This window comes from Dreissena polymorpha, chromosome 6, assembly GCF_020536995.1.
Source record: "Dreissena polymorpha isolate Duluth1 chromosome 6, UMN_Dpol_1.0, whole genome shotgun sequence".
NCBI lineage: Eukaryota > Metazoa > Mollusca > Bivalvia > Myida > Dreissenidae > Dreissena > Dreissena polymorpha.
The window spans coordinates 70,085,400-70,104,878 of record NC_068360.1 but is presented as its reverse complement, the minus strand read 5'-3'; the positions used below and the strand labels follow the sequence as shown (position 1 = coordinate 70,104,878).

Genomic DNA, 19,479 nt, shown 5'->3' with positions numbered 1-19,479 from the left:
CCATGGTTGGTAATGGGGCAATGCATAGTTGAGATTGACCGTATTGTCATAAGAAAAAATTCAGTATCAATTTGAAGTGAATCGGTGTAGAAACGAAGAAATTATAGTAAAAGGCAATGTTGGGTGGGTGTGGTCTATGTGGGCGGGGCGCCCCAGTGTTGGTTATAGGTTCATGTATAGTTAAGATTGGCCGTATTGTCATAAGAGAGGTTCAGTATCAATCTGAAGTGAATCGGTGTAGAAATAACGAAGTTAATGTAAAATAACTTAAAACTAGAAATGGCGCGGCAGAGGCCGACGCGTATCTCCACGCCGCATGTTTGACCCAGGGGCGCCCCATGGTTGGTAATGGGGCCATGTATAGTTAACATTGACCGTATTGTCATAAGAGAAATTCAGTATCAATTAGAAGTGAAGTGGTGTAGAAATGAAGAAATTATAGTAAAAGGCAATTTTGGATGGGCGTGGCCTATGTGGGCGGGGTGCCCCAGGGTTGGTAATGAGGCCATACATAGTTGAGATTGACCGTATTGTCATAAGAGAGGTTCAGTATCAATTTGAAGTAAATCGGTGTAGAAATGAAGAAATTATAGTAAAAGGCAATTATTTGGTGGGCGTGGCCTATGTGGGCGGGGCGCCTCAGGGTTTGTTATAGGGCCATGCATAGTTGAGATTGACTGTATTGTCATAAAAGAGGTTCAGTATCAATTTGAAGTGAATCGGTGTAGAGCTGAAGAAACTGTAGTAAAAGGCAATTTTAGGTGGGCGTGGCCTATGTGGGCGGGGCGCCCCAGGGTTGGTAATGGGGCCATGCATAGTTGAGATTAACCGTATTTTCATAAGAGAGGTTCAGTATCAATTTGAAGTGAATCGGTTTAGAAATGAAGAAATTATAGTAAAAGGCAATTCTGGGTGGGTGTGGCCTATGTGGGCGGGGCGCCCCAGGGTTGGTAATGGGGCCATGCATAGTTGAGATTTACCGTATTGTCATAAGAGAGGTTTGGTATCAATTTGAAGACAATCGTAGTAGAAATGAAGAAATTATAGTAAAATAACCTAAGAAAATGAGTGAAAATCTCTGACCCGGCCCCGCCCCAACCCCCATAACTTTTGACCCAGGGGTCAGATCAAAATTCCAAATAGTGCAGGGTCGCACATATGCTCATAGCTACTATGTGTGTAAGTTTCAAGGTTCTAGTGCTTAAAGGTTAGGATGAGATAGTGGCCAGGACGGACAGACAGACGGACAGACGGACGGCGGAGATAACCACAATATCCCCACGCTTTTCAAAAAAACGTGGGGATAAAAATGAGTGAAAATCTCTGACTCGGCCCCATCCCAACCCCCATAACTTTTGACCTAGGGGTCAGATCAAAATTCCAAATAGTGCACTGTCGCACATATGCTCATAGCTACCATGTGTGTAAGTTTCAAGGTTCTAGTGCTAATAGTGTAGGAGGAGATAGTGGCAAGGACGGACAGACGGCGGAGATAACCATAATATCGCAACGCTTTTCAAAACGCGTGGGGATAATCATGTTGTATCGATGTTTACCTGGGATTAAATAAAGTAGTGTTTAGTAAAAGAAACTCTTTTCGTTGTTTTGGTCAAAGATTGCATAACCGCTCCTGATATAAAAAACAATTTCGATTTATCGAGGTTCGTATCAGTAGTTTTCTTTCAACACGTCGTCTTTCCAGAATCAACGTTTAAAATGTAACATCTATCAATGACTTGTACACAAAAACAAAACGTAGTTTTTGTGTAAACCAAATAGCATATCATAATACGAGTTGAATGTATTCTAAACCTTGCTGTTGTAACGATATATATTTACAAAAATCGTGCTTCATGCAGAAATAGTTTATCTGGCCATTTAAGTGAATATAGCGTTCGTGAAGAACGCCAGTACGTTGCTCCCAATCCGGTTTAAACAAGATGTATGAACCATTTCGCGCCCAAAGTAAGAAAACAATATAAACATGATGTACAACATTTTATAACTTTATAACCGTTTTCAATTTAACATTTTGATATTGCGTTCTTCATAAAGCATTTTCAAAAACACTTGAAATGACGAAATGACATTGACTTAAAGTGGCCTTTTCACAGATATTGGCATGTATTGAAGTTTGTCGTCATATGCTTTATATTGATAAATGTAAACATTGGATCTAAAAAGCTATAGTAAAAAAAAAACAAGAATAAAATTCAAGAAAGAAAAAAAGTAACCCTCAACTGGGCTCGAACCACTGACCCCTAGAGTAAAAGTCTATCGCTTAGACCACTCGGCCATCCGTACTCTTACTATGATTGTATGATTTTATACTTTATATAAGCAATCCTCGTAGTGTAACAAAATTTACGACAACAACAAACTCTCCAAATTATTAAATCGTTTCGTGTTGCAACGCTTTATAATTTTCAGGTTTTAAATCGTCAAAAGATGCATATAATGGATATTTTAGAGCATGGTAAATGTTTAGTATTATTGTTTCCTCACAAATATCATAACTACAACGAAAATTTGCGATTCTGAAACAATTTTTTTAATTTTGTCAATTTACCAAATCGTGAAAAGATCTCTTTAATGTTTACTGAACTTTAATGAACATACTGACAGTTGAAAATGTAGAAAGTATTGATCAATTAACCCATTTGAAAGATCAAAACGTCAACCAACGATTTATAGCAGACGGGCTTATGTTTGTCTCGTTATCTATTTGGTCTGAATCAACAGTGTGTCATTTTGGTTTGACATGTTTTATTCTAGAAATTATATTAACATTTGTTCTGGGATCCATCTAACTACCTGTCAACAAACACACCTTTTACTGACGATAGTTGTACACATATTTAATTTCCCTTCGGAAGTTATTTAAATGCGCAGTGTCTTAAGCGGATATCTACTTAATGTGTTAAATCCATTTCAGTTCATTTTTAACATTTGGACTTAGAAAATGTGGCTGAAATACCTGATATCCCTGACAGCGGTATCACTGTTTCGAACAGGTGAGTAAACGTTTGAAAAGTCATCTTTGTTTATACAAATTGGTGATATTGTTTAGTTGTTCTTTTCGAAGTTGAATGATATAAGTTATTACAATGTGATAGGCGCTGTTGTAAGTAGCAGAACATAGTGCGGTATGCAGTTCGGGAATGATTATTGTCAAAACTATGTACACATATATAAGTAGGAAACCGCGTAAAGATCTATATGGCAGTTTGAAAGGAGTATTAGAAAGTGCCTTATTGATCTTAAATATGCTTCATTCGCTTCATTCAGAACGTCGAAAGTTGAATGTTTGTGCGCATGAATAATTCCGTTTCTTATTTGGCAATGCGCGCTGTCCTGCCTCTCAACAAGCAGTTTGGCAACTGAGATCGCGTTCAAATCGATAAAAACAAAACACATATTGAGGTTAATACTGTATTTTATCTGTAGCGTGTTTTATCATGTAAACAAACCTTCAACGAACGACCTTTATGAACGACCTTTATGAATTATTGGAGCGCATCTTTTCACATGTTATTTAATAGACATTAGGTAAATTTTGTGCAACAGTTGAAGTGTCTAAATCAATACAATCTGATCTCATTAAAACGTGTTTGTTACAGTTCTTCATAAAGAGTTATATATCAGTGGTATGTACGAAATGTAATAACATATCTATACAAATGTTCAGATAGAAAATCCTTACAACGTAATCAAACATTCACTGTTATATGTGTTTCTCAGTTTGGCCAGATTTATTAATAAGTCGATTAACGGGAAAGTTTTGTAACAATTATGGAAGACGGATTCAACAAAATTGACACAATGTTTTAAATGTGTCGCTGCAAAAACAAATGATTGTAAAACGTAGTTTTGCTGATGTTTTGTGTATAGCTAAAGTATTACCAGTTTTATCGCCGGATGAAACACTTCTGTCCATAAATCTCAGAAGTGTCAAGCATATGAGAAGTTTTAACGATCAAAATCGATTTGAAACTTACGATTTGTAAGGCATAATCTTATCTGTTAAATACAATCATCTTTTCATGACACAAGCACTTTGATGACTTACATAGCTCTAACGACCACAACTAACTGAGAAACAATATAATAGTGTAATAAATGGTTATTGCATCCGGTGTGATATGTAGAATAATGTGTTTTTAAGGAAACATACACATGATAATCAAGGAGCACACACCATGAGCAATACTGGCATAATGTTAGAAGCCAATATGATCAGTTTATGGATTGTATACATGTGATATATAAATACATGTCATATATGTGAATTACCTTTTATTGTTTTATGGGTTTTTTATGAGAACGCCAATACGCAATATAATAGACTAGATCTAGATCTACAATGTTAATCATATAAATTATTGGCAGAAACCGTTGACAAGGTGTCCAGTGACTACTGGTCATGGCGGCTGTCAATCTCCAGGGAATTCTCCACTACTATCGGCACCTACAAGTACAATGATAGGCTTGATTCGTATACATATGAGAAACTCGAGGACATGAAGGTATTTTAGAGGGAGACTGATATAAGTATTTAGTTTCGTACGCATATGAGAAGCTCGAGAACATGAAAGTTTTCGAGAGGGAAACTGATCTGTTATTAATTGCAACACAGTTTTCAGTCGCAGTATAGTTTTCGTTTACTCTGTCTTATATCGTTTGCATTCGGATATTAAGTTACCTGAGTGTATTACGCATGCTTGTGCGATAATGTACCACCGGAAAATACACCGAGAATTGGGAAACACAGCCTGTGAGATGATATGTGGGCGACTGAAAAACCAGGGATTTATGTCGTCCTTTTAGAGAAATAGTGGTTTTTTTAAACACAGACGCGATGAAAATAAACCACCAATATTTTCACACAATTTTGCTAAAAATATAAAATACAGAACTCAAACTAAATTATTATTTACATTTTATTATACACCCTCAAACGAAGTTTAGGGGGGTATATAGGAGTGAACTTGTCTGTCGGTCGGTCGGTCGGTCTGTCGGTCCGTATTAAGTGTCCGCTCTCTAATTGAAGTAGTTTTCATCCGATCTTCACCAAACTTGGTCAGAAGTTGTATCTACATGATGTCTAGGCCAAGTTGGAAAATGGGCCTTGCCGGGTCAAAAACTAGATCACGGGGTCACTTAGTGCGTTTTAAACATTCAGCATGTTGCCCGCTCTCTAATTCAAGTAGTTTTCACCCGATCTTCACCAAACTTGGTCAGAAGTTGTATCTAGATGATCCTAAGGCCAAGTTCGAACATGGGCCTTGCCGGGTCAAAAACTAGGTCACGGGGTCACTTAGTGCGTTTTTAACATTCAGCATGGTGACCTCTCTCTTATTCAAGTAGTTTTCATCCGATCTTCAAAAAACTTGGTCAAAAGTTTAATCTAGATGATCTGAAGGCCAAGTTCAAACATGGGCCATGCCAGATCAAAAACTAGGTCACAGGGTCACTAAGTACGTTTTACACGTTGAGCATAGGGCATGGTGTCCGCTGTTTTTTGTGAAGACGACATGCAAAATAGTATGTGTCAATGCGGCATGTGGGGGTATTCGTCACGTCTGTGACAAAGCTCTAGTTAAAATATTTGGTATTGTACTCTTCATTTAAGTTTAATTTTTAACGTTTTATGTATTTGCTTCCCGTATAAAGAAATGTATATTCGCATCGTCTAATAAACCTACATTCGACACAAAGATAATTTTGGGAGAAAAAACACTATGTAGTCATCGCAATCTGACTTAATAGTACACATGAAATTGTGTAATAGCTGAACAACTAATGTTTTTAACAATTCAAATGGTATGCAAATACTTCATAGACGACCCTCAAACTTACCCCAGTTTATGAAAGGTTTAATTTCAACACCTCATGAAAAGCATGAGAATTGTGAAAAATCAACATACTTCAGCATACCACGTAACAAGCTTCTATTTATAAACAGTTGTATTTTAAAGACGGTGTGATAATTTTTAAAGACTTATTCAAAACCAAATACTTCGTCATTTTATGAGCTGATGAAATACAGTTCACCACCGCAAGCCCTTTGTTTATACAGTACACTTATGTTTGTTTATTCTTCAGTTTGTAATTAATCTTAAACTTTTGCTCAAGTGTTCTAGTCTTAAAAAGGTTATTTCAAGATTAATTTATACAAAAACATGTATATTTATAATTAACGTATCCCTCGCATAACGTATTGAACTGTTCACGTTAACTTTAAATAACATTGTATTTCCAATACGCTGCCCAATATAATAATTTACACGAAAAACAACACGTTCATAGACACATATACATGTACAGTGGAATCTGCTCTATTTCATTGAAGGTGGAAGTAGACGGCTTTTTGAAGCGTTTAACGCTGGTGAACAGTTCCTCTCTGGTAGGAGAAAAGCTGATCTCGTTCAAAGTTCTTAAGGAGGTCCTGGAAAACGTTCGAGATGGCTATGAATGGAAGGAGTATGGCCATTTCATGATTAGTATTCTTTAACTGGAGGACATATTTTTACAGTAGCGCTGGTTTCATTAATGATACATGCATATAACATGTATGATAATGTTTTCTCTGATTATATGTTAGTTTGGGTATATTTTATTTAAGTTTATCACAGGCATACATACATCTTATTTAATGCATTTCACAGTTAGTGTGCATTTAGGTGTGTTCTGCTGCGATTTGACATTTAAAAACTTAAGTACTGCACAGTTATAGCTTATCTAAATATAGGTGTATGTCGTACGAAGTCATACGCCTATATCTAAATAAGCTATTACTGTGAAGTACTTAAGTTTTGTAATATGTTATGGCTTTGTTGATCCCGTGTATGATATATAACAAACAGCATTCCGATTTTCAAAACATTTTTATTACGACAGCTATCAGCCTTTGAACCCAATTAATTTCTTGGAGCTCTGGTTTTACGGTCTCGACATGTTTGTCTCAGCACAGCCGTTTGACACCGAAGGCGACTTTGTTAACTATGTTCGAAGAATTGAAGGAGGGCCCCAACAGGTATTTACTGTAACGATGTTATTTCGTTGTTGTTTTTTAATTCTTCCTGAAATGCTTGCGATTTGATTTAATTTGCGATAAACAAGCACTATATGCATACATATAAGGTTTATTTTCAGATAGAGGAAATGATAAACTTGAGTCGCAGAGCCATTGCAAACGGTCACACGAGCCATAATGCCTCAGTTGTGAGTAACATGCGTGTGCAGGTGCACTCGTTGAAAAGCACCAATGTCATTTGCGTGTCCATTAAGGGGTTCTATATCATAGAGAATACAATTGTTTTCTGTAAATAAAATGCATACAACAAGTTGTATAATTGAATTCGTCTTTTCCATTTAAAATAAATTGAAATCAGGTATTAAAAAAAAATGCATACTCAAAATTAAGATACATAATGAGAAATTCATGGCTTTATTCCTTACACATACTATCTCGATATCAAGTACAGTTCAATCTTATTATAATTAAAACATATTATAAAGTGGGAACCCCATATCCTATTTCTAAATCAGAGACCCCGTAAATATATATATAAATATTTATTTATTTATACGCGATTTCAAACATATATGTTTAATAGTCCCGTGTTCCTGGAAACATAGACGACATGGTTAAACCACCAAACGAATCAGCACTTTACTCCCCATTCAAAAAAGACAATGCCAGTGACATTCTGGGAAAGAATGCGTATGTATACAATATAATGTTACATGAACTTATACTTTGTTGTCATTTTGGTATGGGCTCAGATTCCTCTAGTCGTATTCCGTTTAAGTTTGATCCATACTGCAAATTATTAAGATGCACGATAAAATAGTTTTATAGTTTTGTTAATTGTGTGTCCATTTTCAAGTGGAATTTATTGTGCTCTTAATAACTGTAATTTTTTGTGGACATGGGGATAAACAGTGCTAGTTTATTCAGTTTGCTTACAGAACTTATTTTTAACATATCGGTCGGTTCTTTATTTAGTGCGGCGATAGATAAACGGCTTCAAGATGCCATTACTGCATTCAATGCTAAACTCCTCAAGGCCAAGGAGTTTTTAATCAACGTAAGTGTATGCGCCATGTGTCATTTTAATGTTAATTTATAAATAGGTACATTATGTTTCATTATTTCTGGCTACGAAACAAATTAAATTGTCATGTGTCATGTTTTTGCGAATCCAAACATTATTAATTATATAACATAACAATTTCTATAAATTCGATTACGGCATCATTATATAAAACGGAGTTGTCATCTTTGAACCATATTTTCATAAATGCTCTTTTTTCTCTGAATTGTAAGACGCCCGTCTGTAGATAGAATATATATCTTTTTGTGAATCTATAGTATATCTTGTGCGAAGAATATTAAACTAATGTTTTTTCGTATAACCTTCAAGGAATATATGCCTAAAACGCGCCCTGGTCTCGGGTTTAGGAGCTTGCCGGGAGGAAGAGAGAACTACCAAGCCTGTCTGAGGACCCATACTTCCACAGACATGACAGCACAGGAGATCCATGACAAAGGTTTGGAGGAGGTGGACCGTATCGAGAAGCTTATTAGACAGGTACATGGTTTATGGCATTTCAGATGACGATATAGTACCTTTCTTTTTATGCTCCCCGAAAATATTTTCGATGGAGCATATAGTTGCAAGTTTGTAGTTCCGTTATTCCTTACTTCCTTCCTTTTGATGAGGTTTGAGGTCACTGGGGTCAAGGTCAAGGTCACCGAGGCTAGTAAAACACTTCCTTCCGTCACACTTTTGCTACCGTTTCTCATAGCGCCTTCAATACTTTACCAATCGCTTTCATATTTGGCATGTAGGTACCTTGCATGGACCTCTACCTTTTAATGAGGATTGAGGTCACTGGGGTCAAGGTCAAGGTCACCGAGGCTGATAATAGATTTTTTAGGTGGTTATTAACGCATAGATTGACAAAGCGCATCATCGGGGAGCATCCATCAGTTTCACTGATATTCATGTTTGTTTCCATACGTGGGCGTGTACTTGTAATTGATGCGTATGTATTTAGTCACGTGCGTAAAACAATATAAAAACCGGATTCAATTATAAATCGCACGCACACAGCAGACCCATATTATAAGTAGACGAAAATTGATCGTCTCATTTATGTTTGGACAAGATTGTGTGCCCCATGATATAAAGTGCATAGATATGATTCTACACCGCCGTTTGCGTTTGAAGTTCTTGAAATATAACCCCAGATTTGGTCAATTCAAATCAACATGGTTTTAGATGGTGCCAACTAACATTTTAAATATAAACCAAGTACTTAGCCGTCAGAAACTTGAAACGCATTTGCAGTTACAATCGCTATACAATTATTATGTACATGAGAATGCCCTCAGTAGAAAAATTCATAGAACTACTCATTAAATAATAAGGTCGGTCCGTATGGTTTGTTTATCAAAGATTAAAGTATGGTTATTTGTAGATGTTGTGTATTTTGTAATTTTCAAATCAACAAGCACTATAAAACCAATACAGGTGTAGGGATATATTTTTTTTATCCCATTTTCAACGCGACATTGACGGTATAACACCTTATGGAATATACTAGCCTGTATTCAACCTTGTGGGATATACAGCTTTGTCGCGTGCACGGACTATTTTTTACTAAACCACTGAATGATTTTTCATAAGAAATAAAGTCAGGAAAACTTTAGTTTAAAAATTATACCACCTTCAACCTTTAAATCTAGTCATATGACATAACTTTTCGCCGTCCGTATAATGAATCAGCTGAAAATGACACTTATTGCATCATTTTTCCCCAAAAAAAATTTGACGAATTATTATAAACGCGACTTATTTCACATGTATATGTACTGTATATCGACATATTTGAATTGTCAATTTATCACATTTTCCTTATTTCGTGTAATGTGCATTGTTTATAACCCATGCATATACTTTTGACATTTAAGAATGTAAAACAAGCCATACAAATGTCGCACAATTCATAAATAATCTGCAATATTTGCTTTCCGATTTAATTCACGTTAGGCATAGAGCTGTGTAAAGTATAAGATGGTAAAAATAGCACCACACTGAAATTCGGAACTTCCTATTTTGTACACGGGTATTATCCACTCATTTATTTGTTGTGTAATGGAATGTTATCATTCTTTGTGTATTTATATATTAAGTTATTTTCTTGTACAATAAGCGAATTTACCATAGACAAATAAAAAATTGTGCAAGTTTTAACATAATTATGTTTGTATGCAGAAATCTGCAAATGCAACCGAGTTTACCAACGGCTATTATTTGATAAACTGCTCCGGTTCATTTTAACAGCAGTAATTTAGAGTACATGACGTAGCGTGTGACGAAGAAGAAAGTTTATTGAGTTCGTAAACTCATTTGAATATAGTGATAGGATGGCATAAGGGTCTTTATTTAACAATGCTAAAATAATAAATAAAGACCATAGATGCAAAATCGTCAATTATTGAGTTAAATGGATTATTAGATGGATTTTAAAGGATAAAAGGTAAGATACTAGTTAGAACTAGCTAAAGAAACTTCAGCGTACAGTTTATATAGTATTGACATACCTGTACAAAGTCGCGCCAGTCAAAAATCATAAAAAGCGACATTTAAAGTTATGGTAGCCATTTTGTACTTTTGTCGTTCCCTGTTCTCGGGGAAATGATTTTAACATGGACGCCATTGATGCATCGGATCACACACGGCATACCCATAACATTATATAAAAACGTTTGCCCTGTATATTAAGTCAAATAAAGTGTCAGTCGCTGCAATTGTCTGTTTTAGTGTTTATTCGTCGAAATTGTCAAGGTCGTCGATGGTGTACATGTATGTTGACATCGACATCATTTTGTCAGGAGGCAATCGCCGCCATATTGGATTTTGATCATTTTCTTTCGAAAATAAAAGGAATTATATCAAAGTAAAATCTTCTTTTCGCGGTCGTGATGTGTTGCAATTCGGATACTGCTTAAAATTGAATCGAGGCATATGGTGATATTTTTACTTGTTTTACAGTTTGTGTGTGAATTTTTTAAAGACTATTTTGCGTACCAGAACAAATACATTTATATCCCTACGCATGGTTACATTCGTTAGATTTTAAGCGCTTTTAAGACTGAATAAAAATTATTGTTAAGGTTATTAGATCTATTTATGTTAAATGTCACGTTGAAAAAAATCAAATGGGATAAATAGAATACTAGGATTGGCGTTGAATACAGAGAAGTTTATGTTGCTCAGCTCGAACACCGAAAGCGCTCGCCAAGGCTCGCGCTCCCGGCGTTTTAAGCTTCGCAGCATAAACTTCTCTGTATTCAACGCTAACCTATTATTCTCTTTTTCGTCTCCAAATATGATGGCGTTGCACTCGTTGAATTTCTCTTGATATCATTATGCATAAAATAAACTTAAAAACACATTATATTTCATACTGTAGACAATTTATTAGACGCGTTAAGTACTAGATTAACTGTCTTGGTGTTGTTTTTTTTCCAGAAAATGAACAACATAGGGTTTCCCAGCACAACAAAGTTATCAGAGATGTATGCTAACTTGTCTAGTGACCCGAAATTTGTCTTCAATAATTCAGTGAGTTAAATATATTGACCTCTGTCTAAAAATAATTCGTATACAAATTATTCCGATTAAGTTATTATGTTATTATTTTAAAATAATATATAGAACATATTACACTAAACTATGTACCATTATATGTTTTGATTTAAATATGTATCGCATCATGCATCCGTGTTAACGAAATACCATTTTTAGCTCATCTATTTTTTGAAAAAAATGAGCTATTGTCATCACCTTGGCGTCGGCGTCCGGTTAAGTTTTGCGTTTAGGTTCACTTTTCTCATAAAGTATCAATGCTATTGCATTCAAACTTGGTTCACGTACTTACTATCATGAGGGGACTGAGTAGGCAAAGTGAGATAACTCTGGCGTGCATTTTGACAGAATTATGTGCCCTTTTTATGGTTAGAAAATTGAAAATTTTGGTTTAGTTTTGTGTTTAGGTCCTTTTTATTCCTTAAGTATCAAAGCTATTGCTTTCATACTTGCAACACTTACTAACTATCATGAGGGGACTGTGCAGACAAAGTTATGTAACTCTGATTGGCATTTTGACAGAATTATGTGCCCTTTTCATACTTAGAAAATTGAAAATTTGGTTAAGTTTTGTGTTCAGGTCCACTTTATTCCTAAAGTATCAAAGCTATTGCTTTCATACTTGCAACACTTACTAACTATCATAAGGGGACTGTGCGGGCAAAGTTATTTAACTCTGACTGGCATTTTGACGGAATTATGGGCCCTTTTTATACTTAGAAAATTGAAAATTTTGTTAAGTTTTGTGTTTTGGTCTAGATATTACTTTCATACTTGTTACACTCGCAAACTATCATAAGAGGACAGTGAAGGACAAGTTGCATAACTCTGGTGGTTATTTTTACGGAATTATGGCCCTTTTTTGACTTAGTAACTTTGAATATATGGTTAAATTTTGTGTTTCGATCCACTTCACTTCTAAAGTATCAAAGCTCTTGCTTTCAAACTTCAAATACTTTCATGCTATCATCAGGGTACTGTACCTGGCAAGTTGAATTTTACCTTGACCATTGAATGACCTTGACTCTCAAGGTCAAATTATTAAATTTTGCTAAAATTGCCATAACTTCTTTATTTATGATTAGATTTGATTGATTCTTTGACAAAACAACTCTTACCTGACAAACCACAATAGACTCCATCCAAACCATCCCCCACGCCCCTCACCCGAATCACCCCACCAAAAAAAGTTTTTTTTTCTTTTCTTAAAGATCATCTAATAAATGACCACCACACCCTAACACTATACCCCCCCCCCCCTCCACCCCCCCCCCCACAAAAAAAATAATTTTTTTTGAAACATGGTTAAAAAACACAAATATTTTTTTGTATTATTTTATTTTTTAAATACCGTCCAACCATCCCACCCAAGAATCCCCCCCCCCCACAAAAAATAAAAAAATGCATTTTTTTGCATTTTTGGAAGATAATGTAATTAATGACCACACCCCCACACTATACACCCCCCTCAACTCCACCCCCTCCCTCCATTGTGATTGAAATTGAGATAGGTCCCTTCACTTTTAAAAAGAAAAATAGATAAGGGGTCTGCACCCGCAAGGCGGTGCTCTTGTTTTAACTTGTGTGTGTTGTTGAATAATGTAAACACGCTCAGTATAGAAACTTTCTTTGTTTTTTCCCCAATTTCTTTCGATGATATAGTACTGTTTTCAGCTGTTTACTTTCGTAATGAGGACAACATTTAAAAAATGCGGTCATTATGAATCCCAAGTTAGCGTCGACCACTGATGCGTTTCTTTGTTCGGTACGATAGCCGTAACCGCTCACACAGGCTCGTTGTTATCCCCACGCTTTTTGAAAAAAAGGTGGGGATATTGTGGTGATCTCCGCCGTCCGTCCGTCCGTCCGTCTGTCCGTCCGTCTGTCCGTCCGTCCTGGCCACTATCTCCTCCTACACTAAAAGCACTAGAACCTTGAAATTTACACACATGGTAGCTATGAGCATATGTGCGACGGTGCACTATTTGGAATTTTGATCTGACCCCTGGGTCAAAAGTTATAGGGGTTGGGGTGGGGCCGCGTCAGAAATTATCACTCATTTTTTTAGGTTATTTTACATTTACTTCTTTATTTCTACACCGATTCACTTCAAATTGATACTGGACCTCACCTATGACAATACGGTCAATCTCAACCATGCATGGCCCCATTCCCAACCCTGGGGCGCCCCGCCCACATAGGCCACACCCACCAAAAATTTCCATTTACTATAATTTTTTCATTTCTACACGGATTCACTTCAAATTGATACTGAACTTTTGTTATGACATTAGGGTCAATCTCAACTATGCATGGCCCCAATCCCAACCCTGGGGCGCCCGCCCACATAGGCCACACCCACCAAAAAAATCCATTTACTATAAAAAAAATTTAGGTTATTTTACATTAACTTCTTCATTTCTACACTGATTCACTTCAAATTGATACTGAACCTCTCTTATGACAAAACGGTCAAACTCAACTATGCATGGCCCCGTTGCCAACCCTGGGGCGCCACGCCCACATAGACCACACCCGCCCAAAATTGCCTTTTACTATAATTTCTTCATTAATACACTGATTCACTTCAAATTGATACTGAACCTCTCTTATGACAATACGGTCAATCTCAACTATGCATGGCCCCATTACCAACCCTGGGGCACCCCGCCCACATAGGCCACACCCTCCCAAAATTGCCTTTTACTATAACTTCTTTATTTTTACACCCATTCACTTCTAATTGATACTGAACTTCTCTTATGACCATACAGTCAATCTCAACTATGCATGGCCCCATGATCAACCCTGGGGCGCCCTTGGGTCAAACATGCGGCGTGGGGATACGCGTCGGCCTCTGCCGCGCCATTTCTAGTTTAGATTGTTTAGCTGAATGAATGTATCTATATCCATCATGAATCTACTTCATTCATACGACCATGCGCACGGCTAACCGATAAAATTTTAATCGTGTTGGAAATACGTATACTTGCATTTGTAGGCAGATGTCTTAGCGAATTTCAACAAAATTATCTTCGAACGAATAAAGCCTTTGATGCCGAAATACTTCCGTCATCTCCCAGACTTACCGCTAGAGTAAGAATCTTTTATCATTCTTTATTATTCATGCTATTTTATCAATATCGTGTGTAGCATAAACCATCAGAATAATAACTCGAGAATAAGTAACTAGTTCATATTATGTCCATTTCATATTAATATACAATTACAAGTTACTACGTGTATTCAAAATGCACAAAGTATTCCTTATTTAAAATATTATTTCATGAAAGACCTCATCTGTTGACTTTTATATATATCATATTGTAATGTGTCGGCATATTAATATAACAACGCAATATCATGACACAAATTGTTATACTGAACAAACATTAATTTAAAAAAAATGTTTTGCTCGGCAATATGTCTAGTTTGTTTATATAGGGTTGTTTCTATATTAAACGACATTACACATATCCATATTGTGCAGGGTTCGAGGCTATCCAACTGACGGAGCAGGTGGAGAATACAAGGCAGGATCTGCAGACGGGTCAAAACCGGGCATTTTCTATGTAAACCTCTTCAGACCCGAGGACAAGTTAGTTACTTTCATATATTCACTTTAACGAAATAATTATAGACGACAATATTGTCCGATACTCAACACAAGCGTAATGTGGGTGATTTCAAGTTATATTACAGCGAAATTGAACATTTTAAAGCAAGTTTACAATTTTACTCAGGAAAGATAACATATACAACAAATATCTTAATTATATTAAATTGTGAACATTGCAATATTGTAAAACATTGACTTTTATTAAACATCTGTTCGTTTCTTTCACAGCCCCTCATATGCGGCGGTTTCGTTTTCACTTCACGAAGCCCTGCCTGGCCATCACAATCAGGTAAGTTTTTACGCATGTGGCTGCGAACAATATATTCATTCCCGCACTTGGCAATAACACCAAGGGCTTAGTAACAAAAGTGACCAAAAATCCCCCTTCACCATTTGTCAAAGAAACAGCGGCCATGCCCATGCCTAAGTTCAAGGGCACAAAGCTCGGGAACTAAGGAACATCTCGATCTCTGTGCGTTAAACATGTGTCTTGCACATATACACTTTGAAGTGACATATTTCTAGATTAAGGACAAAAGCTTGATAAATGTAGAAGTACCGTGCTTCACAAACTTAAAAACAAAACGGAAGCATAAATAGCTTGCTGACTTTTTAATTTAACGCAAAGATACATGTTACTTTTTCGACCTATACCAAAGTTCTGAATGTAAATAATATGTTCTGTTCGAAACCCGGAAGAAATAAACTCATTAAAGTGTGTCATGATAATAATTTAAAGTTGTGTAATGATTAACTGGCGGATACGTTCATATCTCTCTGATCTGCTTCCTTATGAAAACTCAATTCGAACTTACAAACTTAATACCGACATTAGTAAACACATAGAAAGTGACCAATACAATTTCTCAATAAATAAAACATCACACATGGCAGTTATTTAGTTGTTATTGTGGATTTTACAAACATAAATTTGTTACCGATGTGAGATAGAAATTTGTTTGCCAATACATGTTCTATACAGATGCGCTGCTGAAATGTAAATCATTAGGTAATTATGCTTGATACATGTGCTAGTCAATGTTTATCTGTAAGTAAGCATTCAGGAGTGATATGATGTAGTGGGTTTACCAATTGATGTATCAGAAGATAACAATTCTGATTTATCAGTTTCCCTGCAGTGGGAAGGGGATTGATTGGTATCTGTGTTGTTGAGATGTGATTAATCTAGTACCACTGCTAATCAGATACAAAACAGTTGTTAACGATGCTAATTAATTTTAATTGGTTGTTAGTTTGCAAGTAAATTTTAATCAGTACTTATGTTAAGTTAAATTGAAAATTGTGTTATTAATGTTTATTCGTGGTTCCGAAAGCCTACTTAAAATTGTACTATGTCAAGTGGCATAACATATGATTTAAAATTGCACTTATGTGCGCACACTTATGAATTTAACTGGTCATGTATCCAACCAATAAATACATGTTTGAGATACATTCGCACAGAATTTGAGAGGTATCCAGTTAGGTAGGTCCATGTTTAATTGTATAACATACAGAAACACAATATTATGAGGAGACATTCATGATGGAATTATCTGTTTTCAATAATGCCTTAAATGCATACATACCGGGGCTATTTATTTATATTGAAAAGCGTAGGTAACTTTGTTAACTGAATAATCCATGACTGTGTCTAAGGGATTGGGAAGTAATTAACATATTGAGTGTGTATATGAAATGGGAAGTAATAAGTACCATAACTGTGTCTATGATATTGGAAAACATAATGTCATGACTGTGTCTGTGAGATTGGTAGTAGTGAGAATCAGGACTGTGTCTATGAGATTGGTAGTAATGAGAACCAGGACTGTGTCTATGAGATGGGTAGTAATGAGAACCTGGACTGTGTCTTTGAGATGGGTATTAATGAGAACCAGGACTGTGTCTATGAGATGGGTAGTAATGCGAACCAGGACTATGTCTATGAGATGGTTAGTAATGAGAACCTGGACTGTGTCTATGAGATGGGTAGTAATGAGAACCAGGACTATGTCTATGAGATGGGTAGTAATGAGAACCTGGACGGTGTCTATGAGATGGGTAGTAATGAGAATCTGGACTATGTCTGTGAGATGGGTGGTAATGAGAACCAGGACTTTGTCTATGAGATGGTGGGCATCAGTACCATGCTGTGTTAAGAAATGGGAAGTAATTAGAACCATAACTGTGTCTATCATATTGGAAAAAAATAATGTCATGACTATGTGTATGAGATGTGTGGTAATTAGTACCATGATGTCATCGAAATTGCTTGTGATACCAGAGTACATATTGCGTGTAGCATAATTATGTGCCACAATAATTTTGTATTTTAACTTAATGCTTTATTACTTTCGAACGATTTAAACATGATATTGCATTACCCTATGAAATACTGTAATATTTTAATAAATTCTTAATCATTAAGTCGTTAATATTGCTGTTTCGGAATCAAAATTGGTATAATACATGTATATATTATTATGCTGCAAATTCAATAGTGTTTTATGCTAGCATTATCCAGTTGTTGTGGCACCTTATCGATGAGATGTGTGACAGACATGACTTGAATCTTGATTTTGCATGGTTATAAACTACTGTTATCAAACATGATGCTTATACGGTGCTCTTATTGATTATACTCGTTAGTGCTGTCGTGTAATTGATTATGGGTGTACTTTCTGAAAGAAAATGTCAGAATAAACTACACAAATATTTAAGTTGTTAAATAATTAATTCAATATATCAAATTTTAATTCAATCGCTTAATAAATGTGGATGAAGCCCGCTTCATACACGTTTAACATTGTTTGCGTACGGACAGACAGACCAACGAAACCATCCAACCAACCGACCTACGGACAGAATGACTCCTATGTACCCACAGTCAAACTTAGTTCACGGGTATATAAATATTCACGTTTAAGATCGCTTTTTCCCAAACAAGGTGCATTAATGCTTTTACGAAGCGATATAAGAAACATATCTCAAGGTATGGATAAACAGTGAGTTCATTCAAAACGTTTTTGCACTATATTTTGAAATATCTAAGCACCATTTTTGCAAACAAGAAGGACACCGAACATGATCAGATATTCATTAATTAAAAGGCGCATAGACATAATTATAGCCGATATGTTTTTTGTTGTAGGTTATACCGTTTTCTCGTTCAATTGACGGTCATTTAGATATAGGCTATCGGGATCTAAAGTGAATTGTATATTATAAGTTTGATGCTTCTCTCGGTGTGCGTGTATAAGTCCCGTATACGCTCTACATTATCATACGATACGGACTGAAAGCCTCATGCCTGTTTTTATTGTTCAGGAAAGTTATGGCCTTTTGGCCGACATACCGCCATTCATGAGAAGCTACGAGTGGCTCTCCTTCAATGCACCATACTTCTTCCCGTTCTTCAACGCGTATATTGAGGTCAGTAAATCTGTGTGCATAAAGATTCAATATTCTTGTACAGATTGATTATCTTCCGTAAAACTATAACAGTATGTTAACGTTACGTTCAGTAGAAATTAGGTGTTTGCAAAAATCTACATTTTATAGATGTACATAATTATGATGTAAAAAGTACCAAATACACATTGCGAAAAAAACACCAATTGCGTGATTGCCTATCAAAGATATTCATGAATAATGTATGATAAGTATATGCAGCTATTTTGTTGCTTTCATTACATATCAAAATTGTATCATGGTTCTGAAAATCAGAACAGGATAAGTTCCTCAAACAGTACACGAATTGATTTCTTCTTAACAGTATAGAAGAATGATTTTCGTGATTTGCAGAACAGCATATGCCTGTTTTTATGATAATCATCTTATTTGATTTTTGTCATAATGTTGTTTTTGCAGGGTTGGGGTCTATATTCGGAGTTTCTTGGAGAAGAAATGGGCATCTATCAAAACGATTACGAAATGTCAGTAACAAACTAAGTAACTTACAATATGATGATTATACTTATTTTTAAATCATTAAGGTACACGGTTAAATCTAATAGCGTTATTTTCACATAACTTCATCCGATTATTCCATAAAGAAAATGAAAACAATAGCATGGTATAATCTTCTTCATTGTTCTTAAACCATGCGGTATAGAGAAACATTTCATAGGATTGTTCCCACATTATGAAATGAGAATATCCCATAGGAAACTAGAACAAAGAAACTCACAAGTTAGT

At 35.8% G+C, this 19,479-nt stretch overlaps 1 protein-coding gene across 14 annotated transcripts in view; it reads left to right on the top strand.

Annotated features, from left to right (window-relative positions):
• The window catches only part of LOC127833430 (uncharacterized), a 142,976-nt gene that overhangs the window by 120,858 nt on the left and 2,639 nt on the right, over positions 1–19,479 (top strand). For 12 of the 14 annotated variants that reach the window (XM_052358682.1, XM_052358684.1, XM_052358683.1 and 9 more), the window contains exons 26-32: positions 8,430–8,597; positions 11,547–11,639; positions 14,665–14,759; positions 15,154–15,261; positions 15,511–15,571; positions 18,610–18,714; positions 19,153–19,217. The exons of the other annotated variants lie outside the window; for them this stretch is intronic. In XM_052358682.1, coding sequence (XP_052214642.1) covers positions 8,430–8,597; positions 11,547–11,639; positions 14,665–14,759; positions 15,154–15,261; positions 15,511–15,571; positions 18,610–18,714; positions 19,153–19,217 — 695 coding nt within the window. The remainder of the gene's footprint in view (positions 1–8,429; positions 8,598–11,546; positions 11,640–14,664; positions 14,760–15,153; positions 15,262–15,510; positions 15,572–18,609; positions 18,715–19,152; positions 19,218–19,479) is intronic. 14 annotated transcript variants of the gene reach the window in all.